General features: G+C 26.8%; 2 protein-coding genes across 11 annotated transcripts in view; one reads left to right on the top strand and one right to left on the bottom strand.

Annotated features, from left to right (window-relative positions):
• The window catches only part of LOC122852316 (tubulin polyglutamylase TTLL4-like), a 101,749-nt gene extending 87,229 nt beyond the window's left edge, over nt 1-14,520 (bottom strand). Inside the window, exons 1-12 of one of the 10 annotated variants that reach the window (XM_044152046.1) lie at nt 14,292-14,520; nt 13,955-14,068; nt 13,310-13,421; nt 13,041-13,227; nt 12,751-12,771; nt 12,415-12,650; nt 11,994-12,312; nt 11,592-11,696; nt 8,899-9,025; nt 8,174-8,319; nt 6,853-7,428; nt 6,138-6,301 (exon numbers count right to left, since the gene is read on the bottom strand). The gene's annotated coding sequence lies outside the window, so the exon portion shown is untranslated. Of the gene's footprint in view, nt 1-5,686; nt 6,302-6,852; nt 7,429-8,173; nt 8,320-8,898; nt 9,026-10,461; nt 10,516-11,591; nt 11,700-11,993; nt 12,313-12,414; nt 12,651-12,750; nt 13,228-13,309; nt 13,422-13,954; nt 14,069-14,291 lie in introns of those variants that run through there. The other 9 variants (XM_044152048.1, XM_044152042.1, XM_044152043.1 and 6 more) reach the window with 9 other exon arrangements.
• Nucleotides 3,224-5,172, top strand: LOC122852317 (enhancer of split mgamma protein-like). Its single transcript, XM_044152056.1, has 2 exons — nt 3,224-3,598; nt 3,728-5,172. The coding sequence occupies exons 1-2, from the start codon at nt 3,524-3,526 to the stop codon at nt 4,289-4,291; spliced, it is 639 nt and encodes a 212-aa protein (XP_044007991.1). The 5' UTR covers nt 3,224-3,523; the 3' UTR covers nt 4,292-5,172.
• Nucleotides 14,521-16,511: the final 1,991 nt, after the last annotated feature.

Here is a 16,511-nt window from a genome sequence, read left to right on the forward strand (position 1 = left end):
ACATAACATTTAAAAAAATAATATAAAAACTTTCTCACGACATGAATTTGAGTGTGAGGTCTTTATTACACTGTATACAATAAATTCTCAAACCCAGGGGGGGTGTGCAAGGGGCATTGCCTCTTGTTGCTCACCAAGTTCATCATATGTCCTTCTATATATACACACATATTATATAAATGTGTATAATTGCATATGTACACATGGTATTTCTCCACATACATATATTGCAATTCACATAATTATTCTATATCAAGTGACGCGTGCGAACTGATGTTTCAGCATTCTCCGGGTTGTATATAGTTAAATATGTATAGTGTCATGGTTTGTTCATGGGGGGAAAAAAAATTCAAGGGGTACTTTTACTGCAAAGGTGAATATGTCGTATGTACACACGGGGATATCAGAAGGATATACTGAAATATTCACATGGCACGAGCCACAATATGTGACATATGCTTTAAACAGCTGATAGATATGTGTACTAATAAGGCACGCGTGTATAATTCATGGGAAAACATTTAAAAAAATATATATAATATTATTTTAATTATGTTTATTAAATATATTACTTGATGATATCAATGACCTGGTCATTTTAAAAGAATTATAATAAAATATATTTCTAAGAATTTTTCGAATTTCGAAACTTGGATTTTCTTTTTTTGAATAGTATGAGTTTTTTTAAATATGCATACATGTGTTTTTTTTTTTTATTTATATATTAAAGAATAAAAGAATTTATTTTTGCAAATATATGTTCAAACAAAATGGAAAAAAAAAAAAAAAATAAATAAAAGTCAAATAATATTTAGCCCTCAGGTAAACATGTTAAAGTCATGGTAGATTTTCTTAATGGATTTTTAGGTTGGTAGATTTTACATCTTACTACCCGTGTCAAATGTTATTTGAAAAGCAATAAACTTTTAAAATTGTTAAACCTTGAAAGGATAATATTAAATGTCTATACTAATAGGTCCCATGGTAGTGTTTAGTATATAACATACGTTTGCAGAAATACCGACTGGATGTGCTTCAACACATTTTTGACTTTATCCTAAATTTAAAAAAAAGATTTTTCTATTCTTTTATTGTTAGGGTATTTAGTTAGTCATTGACTATACATAGACAACTCGAAAAAAGACATTATGTATCTACAATATCATTGCAATTAAAAAAATTACTTGATAAAATTACTGCTTCCAGATAAAAAATATTTTAAACGAATAAACAATATATGAAAAAAATGCAAAATTTTTATAAACCAAAACATGTGGTTGTACAGAAAATGATGATGATGATGATGATCATCCAAGTGTTTCAAGACAAGATAAATCGTTGTTTGAGTAATATTTTTTTTATCCTTTGAGCTATGCCGAGATGCAAGAATAATTCATAGCCACGTGCTGTATTACTAAGTCTATGTAATAGCACGTGCCTTTATCATGAACGTACATAAAGTATATACAAAAATGTATATAAACATTTTTATATATAAATTTATGTATAAATATTTTACTAGATATTTGCACGTACTACAATTATATTACAGATAAAATATTATATATACGTACTACTTGATAAAGAAAAATAATAAATAGGTATAACATTGTAATTTAATTTTTAATATAAAGATAAATAAAATATATATTTTTACCCCCAAATTTTTGAAAGACACACGTGTTTCAATTTTCATGAGTCAATTGTCATGATGCGCGAGTAGAACATAATTTATTTTGAATAACTGATGTGCAAATTGACTCTTGAAAGTTTTATATGATATATTCAAGTTGTACACGTGGCTTGTATATTCCACTTAATTTCAAGCATTGAATGTATCATTTTAATGAACAAAAAAAAAAGCATTCTTCATCATCATCATTTCATCAATGAACAAGGGGTTATACTGTATAGTATATCATTATAACATCGTTCAACTCAACCGGAAAAACACAATAATGAGACACTTGATTCATTATAAAACATCTATCATATATATACTATCGACAATATTATTTTATTATTATTATTTTTTTTTATCTTGTACTTTGTACATCCTCAATGATCAACATCAAAAATCATTAAATGTATATAAATATATTGCGGTCTGGTGTTATAGCCGTAAACTAGTTAGATGCAAAAGATAAAAAAAAAATCCTTAGACAGAGTAATTGTGAATATATATTGAGAAAAAAAAAAAGAAAAAAGTGGGCTGGAAATCACGTGTAATTATTCGGCGCGAACGATCTTTAAGTACCCCTTTCGGTGGCAAGATAAAATAACCGGGAGTATAATATAGGCGGAAGGCAACTGCAAAAGATATGCAAAAAAAAAAAAGGAGTAAAAAAAAAAACAAACCATTCATGAATAACAAAAATATAAATAAAAAAAAAAAAGCCAAAAAGCCGCGAAACTTGTCGGGAATAATTTGACGGGAAGCTGCTTATTAATTCAATTTTTTTTTGCAATTCTTTAAACAAAAATTAAAAAGTCAAAGGATGCAGAATAATAAAAAAATAAATAAATAAATAAATATATACATATATATTCAAGTCATGCGTGTATAATTGGAAAGAGTGAATAGTAGAAAAATTGATCGAAAAGTTTGCCACGACGACGACGACGACTACTACTACTACTACTACTACTACTACTACTACTACTAAAAGAAACAACTTAAATATAAATAAATAAATATATAAATAAATAAATAAAATATGAAAAAAAAACAAGTCTCATATCCAGAAGCAAAAAAGTAGAGAAACCAGTTTGAATGACTTCAATGTGATATGTATGGGTTAACTATATATGCGCTATCATTGCTTGTTGGAAGCAATGAAGAGGACATAGTAGTATATATATTTATAAGTAAGTATTATAAATACATAAATGTAAAAGTATGTGTATGAATAAAAAGGATAAGAAATCCGTGGCGCACTGCCGGTTACATACATACTAAAAATCATCATCATCAGTTGATGTGAATGAGGATAGTCGAGTTGTTAGCTAAGTGGTACAAAGAAGGATGGAAAAACGGTGACGATGGCTTGGTGTGGGCGCGTGTCTGGCAGCTGCCGCTTACAGGTGGTACGCTTGCTTGGGAACCAAGCTCCACGGCGCGTTCCCACGGAAGGTCCGTTCCCCCCATCACTGGGCCCTGGCGGCTCAGTCCCCCGCTATATTCACTATCCCTCCAGCCCCCATGAACGTATATAAACCGAGTAAACTCATCACCAAACTCACATTTCCTCACAAACTCTTGTACGGTTTACATCGACTCAGTCGTTGTTATAACTTTTTTACATTTTTTCTCAACTTTCACAAGTAAAATCATTTTTTCATAATAATTATAATAAACACAAAGTGATTTTACGTGTTTTAAACATTAATTGTGACGGTGTGTGATAATATCGCCACAATAAACAAGAAAAAAATAAACAAAGTGATTTCAAGGATTTACAACGAGAGTTCTTGTTAATAATATTTTAACGAAAAAAAAAAATTTTTAAAAACAATCATCAACATGCAAACACATGAACCAACAATGGTTGTCGATGGACAAGAACAACCAATTTCAAGAACTTATCAATACAGAAAGGTAGGCATTGTGCTATATTATACAAAAAAATTAATAATTTCATTCAACAAACTTGAAAAATAAAAACTTAAAATATTAAAAAAAAAAAAAACAATTTTCTATAACGATTTTCTTATTTTTTGATTATAGGTAATGAAACCAATGCTTGAACGTAAACGCAGAGCACGTATCAATCGTTGTTTGGATGAACTTAAAGATTTAATGGTAACAGCATTAGCTGGTGATGGTGAAAATGTTGCAAAATTAGAAAAAGCAGATATATTAGAATTAACTGTACGTCATTTACATAAACTTCAACGTCAACAACGTCTATCAGCAAATCCCGTTATTGATGCTGATCGTTTTCGTGCTGGTTATACACATTGTGCAAATGAAGTTAGTCGTTGTTTAGCTGCAACACCAGGTGTTGATATTACACTTGGTACAAAACTAATGACTCATCTTGGACATAAATTAAATTCAATGGATAAAACTGGACCATTAACAATTCACGTTGCTGCACCACAATCATCACCATCAGACAGTGAATCATCATCATCTGATGATTATACAATGCCATTAACACCAGCATCAAGCCAACCATCACCAATGCCATCAACAAGAAATACAGAAATTGAATTAATTACATCAACAACTCATCAGGGACTTTTACAAGTTGCTAAATCAGATGAATCTGTATGGCGACCCTGGTAATTATCTAAAAATTACTACAATAAAATTCGTTAAAAATCAACCAATGATTGATTGAGATAATCAACAAACTTAACTTCAATATATGTGGTTATATATTGAATTTATTAAAATGACAAAATATACATTTGATTTGTGATAATAATTAATATTAAATAATCATTTGTAATACTGATTGTCATCAAAAAAAAAAAGAAGAAGAAGGAGAAGAAGATCAACGACCTGAATAATCTTGTAATACAGCAATTAAAATGTTTGCTTGTTAAAAGACAACTACTACTACATCAACAACAACAACACCAACAACGTCGACTACAATAATACAATTAAATAACGCTAAGACACCTTGAATTGCTCAAACCGTCCACAGCATAAATGTATTAAAAAAAGAAGAATATATTATATGAAATAGAAGAGAATAAAAAACAAATTGCCAAGGGACTGGTTCTTACGATAATGCCAATAATAGAATCAATAGAATCATTAGATGAGTTGATGAAGACATTTCAATCTCATAATGACAAAAGGTCACACTGGCATGTGCCAATTGACCAAGCTTTACTTAACGATAATGTTTTTTTTTTTTAATCATTGTTTAATTCATAAAAAAAAAATTTATCAATTTTTAAATATTACGCACAAATTTATTTGTTTTTAATTAATAATTTTTATTGTGCAATTGTAATTTTAAATAATTTTTTTTTCTACTTTTGTTTTTTTTTCTGGCAAATGAAAAATCACATTGAATTTATTTTTGATTTAACTCATCAATCATTGGAATCCTCAAATTTTTTTAAATAGTTTTTATATAAAAAAAAAAAATTAATTGTTTATAACTGAGTAGAGGATCTTGTGATAGAGAAACATGTACCTGTGATATTTACTGTAAACAGAGTTTGTTAATGATACTAGATATAAAAAAAAAAAAAAAAGATAATAATAATAATGAAAAAATAAATAAAATAATTCTTGAATATAAAATATTTGTTTGTTTGTTAATAATCTAACCATGACCTTACTTTGATTTTCTTGACATCAATTTTATTTATGATTCAAACTTTAATTTTTTTTTTGTGACACACGTATTGGTAATGTTGCTTTGTATTGCCAAATTAATTTCACAAGTTGATACTTTAATTAGATATTTTTTCATGTATGTATATATATATTTTTTTTTTTATTTAATTTGTTAATGATGATTGAAAGATATTTGATGATATTTTAAAGATCATTGGCCTACAATAATTATATTGAATTAAAAAAACAAAATAATAATAATAAATGCAATAATTATTATTTTGTTTTAATATTAATAAATAAATTTTTAGTTTAAAAATTATTATGGTTAATAATAATTTGCAAAAAAATAAAAAATGGAGTAAAAAAAAAATATATTACTTTCTTTTGCCGCCAAGGAACGTTGTTGATGCACTCACACACATATAAACACAACACACAAAGAAGCCATTATGTGACAACAAATGAAGGAAAAAAAAATATCTCACAAAACCATAAACGAGTATCCAAAATTAAGCACAAATTTACAAACTCACAATTGATAATATGAAATTAATGTTGTTAGATAAAATTATAATATTTGTTTGATGACACTTGAACACTTTTTGAGTTAAAAATTATATTATTTTTGAGGCTATATAGCAGAGGTTGAAGCAACAGTATACACATGTGCCATGGCGGAATAATAAAATTTTGCAACGACACAATTTCACGTATAAAATACACGAATATTTCACAGTATTCACGTTTGTTAATTATTCACTGAGATTATTAATATGTTTAAATGATGATTAAAGTTGATTAAATATATTAATTAACAATTATTACTCACTTTTTTTAACAGATAATTCAGCAAAATTCAGCACACACAGCAACAACACGTGCGGCACTACAGGTGTAACATGACGCTACTATTCCATCTGGCGGCTTTTTATAGTTAGCTTGTGACCTATTCGCGCTCATTTTTGTCGATAAAATAAATTACTCTACAGCTATCTGTTGAAAAAAATAATAATTGTTTTTATCAATATATTTAAAATTTGTTTATATTTCTTTATTTTATTGAAATGAATAATAATTAATCATTAACAAATAAATAAATAAATAAATAAACTTTTGTGTTTATTCTAGAATTTAATTTATAATTATTAAAACAATTATGATGATTTTAAATGAAAATAAATTTAAATCAATATTTACGTTTATTAATTAAACATTTGCTAAGTGTAAATCCCAAAATAGTGTAATAGAAAGAATTAAATGATGATTTTTATTTTAACAAAAGAAATAATAATTATTCGTAATATTATTGTGAATAATGTCATAAAAATATTGTAATAAAAAAATAAATATGCTGATATGCACATAATAATAATGATATAACAATAAATGTTATCTAAGCAGTAGCACAAGTATTAAATAATTATAAAAAAATAAATAGATCAGAATAAAAAAAATGAAAGCAAGATGACCTAAAGAATATACATAGGGACTATCATAGAGTTGCAAGCAAGATCTTATATGTAATTACATCAATAAAATTTTACCTTTTTAGCGGATGTTCATCTTCCCACGCTGGTCATCAAGATGCACCAAGTCCATGTAGTAGTTCATGATGATTCTCGCTGACCAGCAACAGGATCAATGATCACACACAATTATAATACACTTTTCACCACAACTTTTCACGATCACCAAATTATCTTATATACTTTGTCACGTAATTTAGTCTTTATACTAACTATTATTGTTAATTGTTGGCTAGATAATAAACTATTTAAAATGCAACTATACATAAGTCTTTCTATACACACTGATATGATAATGTCACTTGAGCAATAACATGATTATCACAACATAAATAAATTAGAGTAAAAAAAAAAGCAAGATGACCCCAAAGACTTTCATGGAGTTTAAAAAACAAGACAATCAAGACAATATCAATGCAACAAGTTGAATAAAATCCTACCTTTTTAGCGGATGTTCATCTTCCCACGCTGATCACCAGGATGCTTCAACGCCATGTAGTTCATGATAACTCCAACAGCATAACAAGTTCAACAATCAGACTAGTTCAACTGTTCCACCAGTTTTCAAATGGTCCATCATCATTTTTACACCACCTGTATCAAAGAACAATATATTAACTTATATGTGATTTATAAATTAATTTTTTATTATTTGAAAAATGACACATCTAGGTGTCAACTGTTGGATTCACTGATGATAATGCAGCTCATTCAGTCACAATATTTTTTCTACTGTTTTCTACCATGTTTTGGTAATACCAACTTTCAATAGAACGAAAACAGAACGATAATTTATAACAGCAAGTTTGTGTTGTAGTTGATTGTAATTAATATTAACGAACAAGCTATAAATTGACAATTTTTGATTATTTGATATTTAAATAAAAAACTATAAGATTGAATAATCAAAAAAATGAACAAATGGTACATTCGGGTAGGCATAAAAATCAACAACAACAAACCCGATCAAGGACTTAACCACAACAATAACATGAGCAACAATAATATAGGGTAAAAGTTTAAGGAGAATCCTTGACAATATACTTTCAAAACTCATTGGCAAGCATCAACAGTATCATTGATTTATTTGCCATTAACAATGTTTAAATTAATGAATTTAATTTGTAATAGGTTTTGTTATTGAGGGCTTACATTCTGCCAATAATGTGTTTACAATCACCGAGTAAAAAAAATAATTGCAAGATCTGGGTCTTGTAAAGGGCATGGTGATGTTGTTCGTTACAATACGTAATCGTTGACTTGTGTTTAGAGATTCGATTTTAAAAAATTGCATAGATAAGAAAATATATATTGGTGACAATAATTATGAGAATCTTACCTCAAATCAGTCATCACCAATCAGTTACCACCATCAACTATCACCATTTGTAACAATAAAGACCACCAATATGTTCAGATTCATCACCAGGTACATTTCAGTCATCTCAAATATTCACAAGTTACTTTCATTCTCTCACAAACTATCTATAAAAAATAATTAATACATAAAAAATATTAATTATTTTGTTTTTCATGAAATAAGTGTTTTTTGTTTTTAGATCAACCAGTATTATTTAAACAAATCCAATAAATTAAAATTCATTAAATTAAATCGAATCATCATGATAAAAATGAATAAAAAAATTATAATTCATTATTTTTATCCAATTATCAATGATGAGTCTATGACTGAGAAAGATAGAACAACAAATGGTATTTATACAATTAAAAAAAAAAAGGATTGTCATCAGTTGTATAAATAAAATCAACTATTTATAATTAAATTAGTAAGTTGATTTTATTTTTTGAATTATATTGTCGAATATATATTGTCAGGTGTTTCGTTTACTTTCGAATGTTAGTGATAAATCCAACGCAAGTTACCAACGACTAAACAACGAACGAGTTACTTTTTCACGTTTGGACAAACAGGATTTTGATGGCATTGTGGATATTTATTTTCAAAAAGACTAAACCAATGTCTTACATTGAAAATATTTTGTCATAAAAAAAAACAACGTAGAAAATAATGAAATAAATTAATGACAATGACTAAAATTTTACCTTGGACCAGCTACCACCAGCTGCATCAGTAAAACCACCAAGACTTCAATATGTTTCAATCAATCATCAGGTACACGCCAGTCATTTCAATCATTTACAAACATTTTCTTATACTCTCAAAAATACACTAAAAAAATATAAAAACATAAAAAAATATTAGTTATTTTGTATTTCATCAATTAAACATATATTTTTTATTTTAGATCAAAATCAATTATTATTTAAAAAAAAAAAAAAAGAAAAACAAATTCAAGAACAATTCATCAAGTCAGGGTAAAAATAAAAAAAAAATATTCAATGCATCATTTAATTATGATGGTACCAGCTTCATTTAATATTAAAAACAATCATTCAACGTATTCACGAGTCATTAAACGCAATTGGGTGTTGTTCTAGACGATGATGATCCAGTGGCATTAAACGAGTACGCAGTCAATGACGCATTACCTGAAAAAAAATTGTTACGAGCTGGGGTACATATGCTGATGATGGTGTTGTTGCATATGATACATCTCAAGCTGAAACTTGGTGATGTTTTTCACCAGGTTATATTTTACGCATTAAAAAGGTCGCAGAGGGTATATGCTCAACTATCAATTAGCATTTATTTCTCAATAAAAATTTAGTCGAATTGGTTCATTTATTTTTTTTTTTTCCAGTGATATGTTGATGTATCCAGTTGATTAACAAAGAGACAATTTTTTTTATTGTCAACTGAGTATGATGTCGACGAATAAAATAATAAGAATGTAATGAAAAATCGCCAATGGAGAATGATAAAAATAAATAGGTTGAATTTGTAGAATTTTCATCATTCGACGTAGATGTTGAATAATAAAAAAAAAAAAAAAAAAAAAAAAGAGCTCGTTTTTCCCGACATAGACGCTAATTTTATATAAAAAAAAAAAAAAAAACTTCAAAAATTAATGTTCATAAATATTTATCGGAACACGTATACCTATAATAATTATTTTTTGGAAAAAAAAAAAAAATTAATAAAGGCATAATTGGGACAAAGAGACAAAATGGCCGCCATTATCGTACCGTGAATTAATGATTTACAAATAAAATAATTAAAACGCAATTATTATCGAGCGATTGTAAATTATTATTTTAATTTGTTCGGAAAAAAAAAATAAACTAAATTAAATAATAAATATAGATTATAAACAAAGACAAAAGCGGTTTATTTTATTCAGACGCCGGCAATAAAAAAATGAAAAAAAAAAAAAAACCCCCCACTTTAATAAAATATCTAATTATTGTCACGACAATCGAAAAAAAAATAATATAATTTAAGAATAAAATAAAATAGAAAAATAATTTAAAAAAAAAATAAGTAAATTGAGACATAAATCGATAAATAAAAAATAAATTTCCAAGCATCATCGACGCGGCGTCCTTTTTCGAGGACTATTTCGGGCAATATTTTACGACACAAAAAAATGATAAAATTATGCAATTAATTGATAAAATTATATTACACAATTATCAAAAACACGTTGGAAATTTATTTTTTGCTAATTAAAATAATGATAATGAAGTATGATTAATGAAACAAACCACAAAATGCGCAAGAGACAGGACAAGCAAAAATGGCGTTAAACTGCTTCAGGCGTCACATAACTTTGAAATTGAACTTATGGCTTATTCATTTTAGTTACCCAAAGTGAACGCCAAGTTGAGTGTAGCGCTGTTGTCGCTTGTCGTAAGGTATTGTCTCATTGGCTGACATATCCCCACTTATTATTACCGCAATTTTTAAATAAAATTATTGATGTGCAATTAATTTTATTTAAAAAATTAAAATGCAATTATGATATTAAATTAAATTTTTCAAATATTTTACCAATACATTTTCATACAAGTTTTGCATAATTGGATAAAAGTCACTTAAATTATATTAATCATAACAATAAAACAAAACTAATTTAAAAACTTGTAATCAAATGGTTTTATTATTTTAAATATAATTTTATCTCTAATGGATTTTCTTTAATACGACACCAAATATTATTTAATGATAATGATATAAAATACATGCAGTCATTCAAGAATTTTTTTCAATATGTTGTCAATAATTAATAAAAATATATGGGGCTGTTATTGAAAAAAAAAAACCATACGTGCAAAAGTAAATTCTATATTCTATACTTTATTTAATTTTGAAATATAATATTCAAGATTAAATAGGTGATAAAATATTGTTTTTGAAGGATGAATAATTTTATTTTTAAAGATATTTTCAATATTCGATAGATAATAAAAAGAATAAATAAAAAATAACTGATGAGGTGCTCCGTTCAAAGTCGATAAAAAAAAACCAAAGACACTAAATATTTAATTTTTTAAAGTGACACACTATTAAGCAAAATTAAAAAATGGTCTAGTAGAAAGGATTAAATGATCATTTTCATTTCAACAAAAGAAATAATAAATATCCGTAATATTATTATGAAAAATGTCATAAAAATATTGTAAGAAAAAAAAATAAATATGCTGATATGCACATAATAATAATGATATAACAATAAATGTTATTTAAGCAGTAGCGCAAGTATTAAATAATTATAAAAAAAAAAAATAGATCAGAATAAAAAAAAATGAAAGCAAGATGACCTAAAGAATATACATAGGGACTATCATAGAGTTTAAACAAGATTTTAAATGTAATTACATCAATAAAATCTTACCTTTTTAGCAGATGTTCATCTCCTCACGCTCGTCATCAAGATGCACCAAGGCCATGTCATTCATGATGATTGTCGATGATAAACCATGATCACTAGCTTTGGACACTACTTTTACACCACATGTAACAGAAAAAAATCCAATATATTAAATTATATCGTTTATCAAGTAATTATTATATTTTTTAAATAATTTATAATTATTATTATTATTTGGAAAAGTTTCATCAATTTTCAAAAGAAAATCTCGAGCAATATCTCGAGAATGCATGCATGTTGCACTCTGAGAATATTTTCAACATTCATTTCGACAGAGGCGGTTTGTTCTTTATGCACCAAAGCTCGCATGCAATCGAGTGCACTCGCATATAGATTTTTAAGCAACAAGTATCAACACAGGCTTACCAAAACATTTTTGATTAACACAGATACAGCTCCGAAGTAAGTAAATGATTATCAATAACAAGTGGTACATCAAAGCATCATAAAAATTAGCAACACCAGCATCGTGTAATGCTATTGATTGTTTTACTTCAAGATGAATAAACTTTGCTAATAAATTTTTGTTAGACAATTTATGAGTTGTTGGGGCATTCATTGACACGACATGTTTATAATCCAATTGCACTTAAAAACGAAGATAACAAAGAGATGATTTTTCATTATTACGAGTCATGATTGTTGATGCTTAATATCATGTTGATAGTCTCGATGCTCATTTTAACTGTGACATCAAAACAACATAAAATCACAAATGTATATTTAATTATTGACAAATAAATTTGAGACACGAAAATTAAAAAAAAATTATAATAAAGTAACTCACTGTAACAATGAGATTCATGCAAATGTACCAGTATCTTTTGTTAAATTAACAAATGGTTTATCATGTGATATTTTGGATATCAAATGACCGATCAAATTAGTCATTTTATTTGGTCCTCGTTTTGATAATTTTGTTTAATAAACTTCACGAGCCAATAAGACATTTGGACCACAGTTTTTTATTTTCTTCATAATTAAAGCTCTTGCATAGTTTTTTATAATAAATAAATTTAAAGGCTGTAACAAAATAGTAAATTATTAATATTATAACCAAATTATTATTGGCTTAATTTTAGTGTGTACGTTTATTTTGTTTAAATAATATAATACAACTTACTTTACTCCCAAATAATTTTGGCTTCATTGACAAATCAATTTAGTCATTTTTTTAGTCCCAGTTACATCAATTTTGTTGGATCGATAAGATTGGCACATTAGATGTTATAGCCACGGTTGATGTCACATGTGAAACATATTAAACAAACATTATATTTTAAATTTTTACAACAAACCATTGTTGGTGGTTCAATTGAGCCAGTATTTTGTGATTATTAAATTAACAAATGGTTTGAAATTAATTTGATTAATTTTTGAAACACTTGATGACACTAACTAAAATCAATATACCTTATCATATTTCCATCATTAACATCATCATCTTGGTATTGCTCATATCATATTTTAACATATAAACAGACTTAGTTGTTTTAGGTGTTCTGAATCCTGCAGTTTTTTCATTATTGAAGCTTTTGTATATTTTATTTTACATACATTAACAATACTAATACTTTTCTCATTAATAAATGTAGTGAAACTGTAACAGTAAATTAATAAATTGTTATTGGACAAATTGGAGACGATATTTTACCTTTCAAAAATAAATTAAATCAACTCACTTTACTCCAGAATGATTTTGACTCCAATGACAAACCAAATTAGGCAATTTTCTCTGTGTTAGTTTCAATAATTATGTTTGATCTTAGACGTGTCAGCCACACTTACTGTTATCTGTGAACATTGTAATTATTGAATAAATATTATGTTAGGAATTTAAAAAAAAACAGTGATGAAAGGAATATCATTGAATTTATGGTTAATGAAAAATTAATTATTAATTAAACAAATAAATAAATAGTAAATGTATAAAAAATATATGAATAAATTATAAATTAATAAATAAACAACAAAGATTGAGTCTCAAAGTGAATAAAAGAGAACTAAACACTAACAATAAAAAATGACAAAGCCAAAACTGTCTTAAACAAAAGAAAATTAATATTGAAACATTTCATTATTGTTTAATTGTTAATAATGTATAAAACAACTGTTATATGATAAAAATTCTACAACAATGCTATGTATGACAAATATTTATAATTATTTAACAATAAATTGACATATTCTTTGTCTCTGAAAAGAATGACAATCTGACCCAAATTACCAGCTTTTTTTTTGCTTAATAATTTGAAAAAAATAACGTAATTATGTTTGTTTATACGGTGGATAATTAATAACAATGAAAAAACACGATATTTACATACCATTTGTCCAATATTTGCCAAATAAAGATTTTCTTTTGTCAGCTCTAACGCCATTGACATGTCCATTAATTTTTGTCAAATTTCACAATTATCAGCAACAATTTATAGCACAATCTGTTTGGAACAATGAAAATGATCGATTAAATAACAATTCACAATTATTTAATGATTAATATTGCTAAAATAAGTGAATAACTTTTTTCTAAAAATGACAACCTAACCACAAATAATTAATTTTTTTTTTGTCATAATTTATGATAAAATGTGATAAAAAGTACGTAACTATGTTTGTTTATACTCTAAATAATTAATAACAATAAAAAAGCATAATATTTACATGTTATTTGTCCATTATTTAACAAATTAATAGCTGCCTTTGTCAGCTTCAAGAGCTCTGACATTAATTTTGGACAAAATTCACAAAAGTTCATGATAATTTATATCACAATCTGTTTAGAATAAATTAATTAACCGATTTATCAACAATTTATAATTTTTTAACAATTATTATTGCAAAAATTAGTGTAAAAAGTCACAACACTGAACAACACAGGTTTTCTCTTTCACAAAGGCGCGGCCATTTTGGATTTCAGAAAAAAATTCTTTGCGCCATCTAACTGAAAAGTTATCGACTATTATTTTGTCGATAAGTAAAATTAAAATCTACTTATCGACACAACAATAAATTATAATTTTTTTTTTTTTTTACAATTATAATATATATATATATACATTAAAAATTATTTTAAAAAAAATAATAATTTATTTTGACATTATTCGTATTAACAATTCAATAATCTAATGAAAATAATAATAATTAACTTCTAAAACTTATTATGCAGATAATTTGAATAACAGCTCCAACATGCTAAAACGAGAAACAAAATATTAAATTAATAACAAATATATTGTAACAGCTCTTCAGTCTTCCTGTACAAAGTATAAAAAAAATTAAAATTAAAATTAAAAGATCAACCCTCACTATCAGGGCAAAACCGTGTGAGCTGATAAATTTTTTTTTCCTGGAAAAATTATTAAATCAATTTCATAATTATCTGTAATCACAAAAAACTATTATAATAAAATACAACAATATTAATTACATAAAACGTTTTGCAACAAATAATAATAAGAAAAATAGTAGTACATGGAAATATCAATACTCATTATACGAACCTAAAATAAAAAAACAAATAAATTGAATACCACATGATCAATAAATAATTATTAAAGATAAATTTTACGTGTCTTTTCCCAGCCACCCAAGAGGTAAGACTTTGGCTCGTTTTTTTTAAAGTGGTATCTCCGGTAGACCTAATCCACTATCACTACGCAATTCGCACGCGTTCTAGCTGCAGCTAGAAAATATTTCGATACGCTTATTAAATTACCCGATTGCGCTCATAGCAGCAAGTACTTATTCGTCGCGACGCATAAAAAAAAAAACGGAAAATATACCTGTAGCTATGAGCGCTCATAGCTGCAGGTATATTTTTCATAATTTATTTAAAATATATCTTCAGCTATGAGCGCTCATAGTTGAAGATATATTTTAAATAAATTATAAAAAAAAAAAATAAACGATAAAAAACGCATAAAAACTCGCTGTGATAGGACATTTTAAGGTCACTATGCCACTATCACTAAATCACTCTCACGTTCACTATCACTGACACTAACACTTTCACTTTCACTATATCACTAACACTTTCACTATCACTGAACACTTTAAATATCTTGATTCTTGAAAATCCCACGGAGAAGTTGTCTAGGTAGTCATCCATCAGCATCGCGACGTCGGTAGTCCTAAATGAGTCCACTGAAACCCTGAAATCAATAAATAATATTAGAAAATTGCAAATATTAAAAAAGTTGAATAATAAATAAATAAATTACCTGCAAATAAGAAAATCCACGAGTCCTAAAAAGCTGCTATCCCACGATGAAGTTGCGTCCTGTAGGTAGTCATCCAAAAGGTCTCGAACATCCTGAAAATAAAAGAATAATATTATAAAACGTTGCAAATATTAATTATGTTGAATAATAAATAATAAATAAATAAATTACCTGCAAATAATAAAATCCCCAAGCCCTGAAAGTCTGCTATTCCACGATGAAGTTGCATCTTGTAGGTTGTCATCCGGAAGGTCTCGAACGTCCTGAAAATAAAAGAATAATATTAAAACGTTGCAAATATTAATTATGTTGAATAATAAATAGATAAATTACCTGAAACTAATAAAATCCCCAAGCCCTGAAAGTCTGCTATTCCACGATGAAGTTGCATCTTGTAGGTAGTCATCCAGAAGCTCTCGAACATCCTGAAAATTAGAAAATAATATTAAAACGTTACAAATATTATTATGTTAAATAATAAATAAATAAATTACCTGCAAATAATCAAATCCCCAAGTCCTAAAAAGCTGCTATCCCGCGATGAAGTTGCGTCCAGTCATCCAAAAGGTCTCGAACATCCTGAAAATAAAAGAATAATATTAAAACGTTGCAAATATTAATTATGTTGAATAATAAATAGATAAATTACCTGAAACTAATA

The sequence above is a fragment of the Aphidius gifuensis genome, linkage group LG3 (assembly GCF_014905175.1).
Source record: "Aphidius gifuensis isolate YNYX2018 linkage group LG3, ASM1490517v1, whole genome shotgun sequence".
Lineage (NCBI taxonomy): Eukaryota > Metazoa > Arthropoda > Insecta > Hymenoptera > Braconidae > Aphidius > Aphidius gifuensis.

Bases quoted from the DNA above. Each gene is read 5' to 3' on its own strand.
- LOC122852317 (XM_044152056.1), top strand. From the start codon at position 3,524: ATGCAAACACATGAACCAACAATGGTTGTCGATGGACAAGAACAACCA. The intron at 3,599-3,727 runs GTAGGCATTGTG...TTTTGATTATAG, and splicing joins GAACTTATCAATACAGAAAG to GTAATGAAACCAATGCTTGA.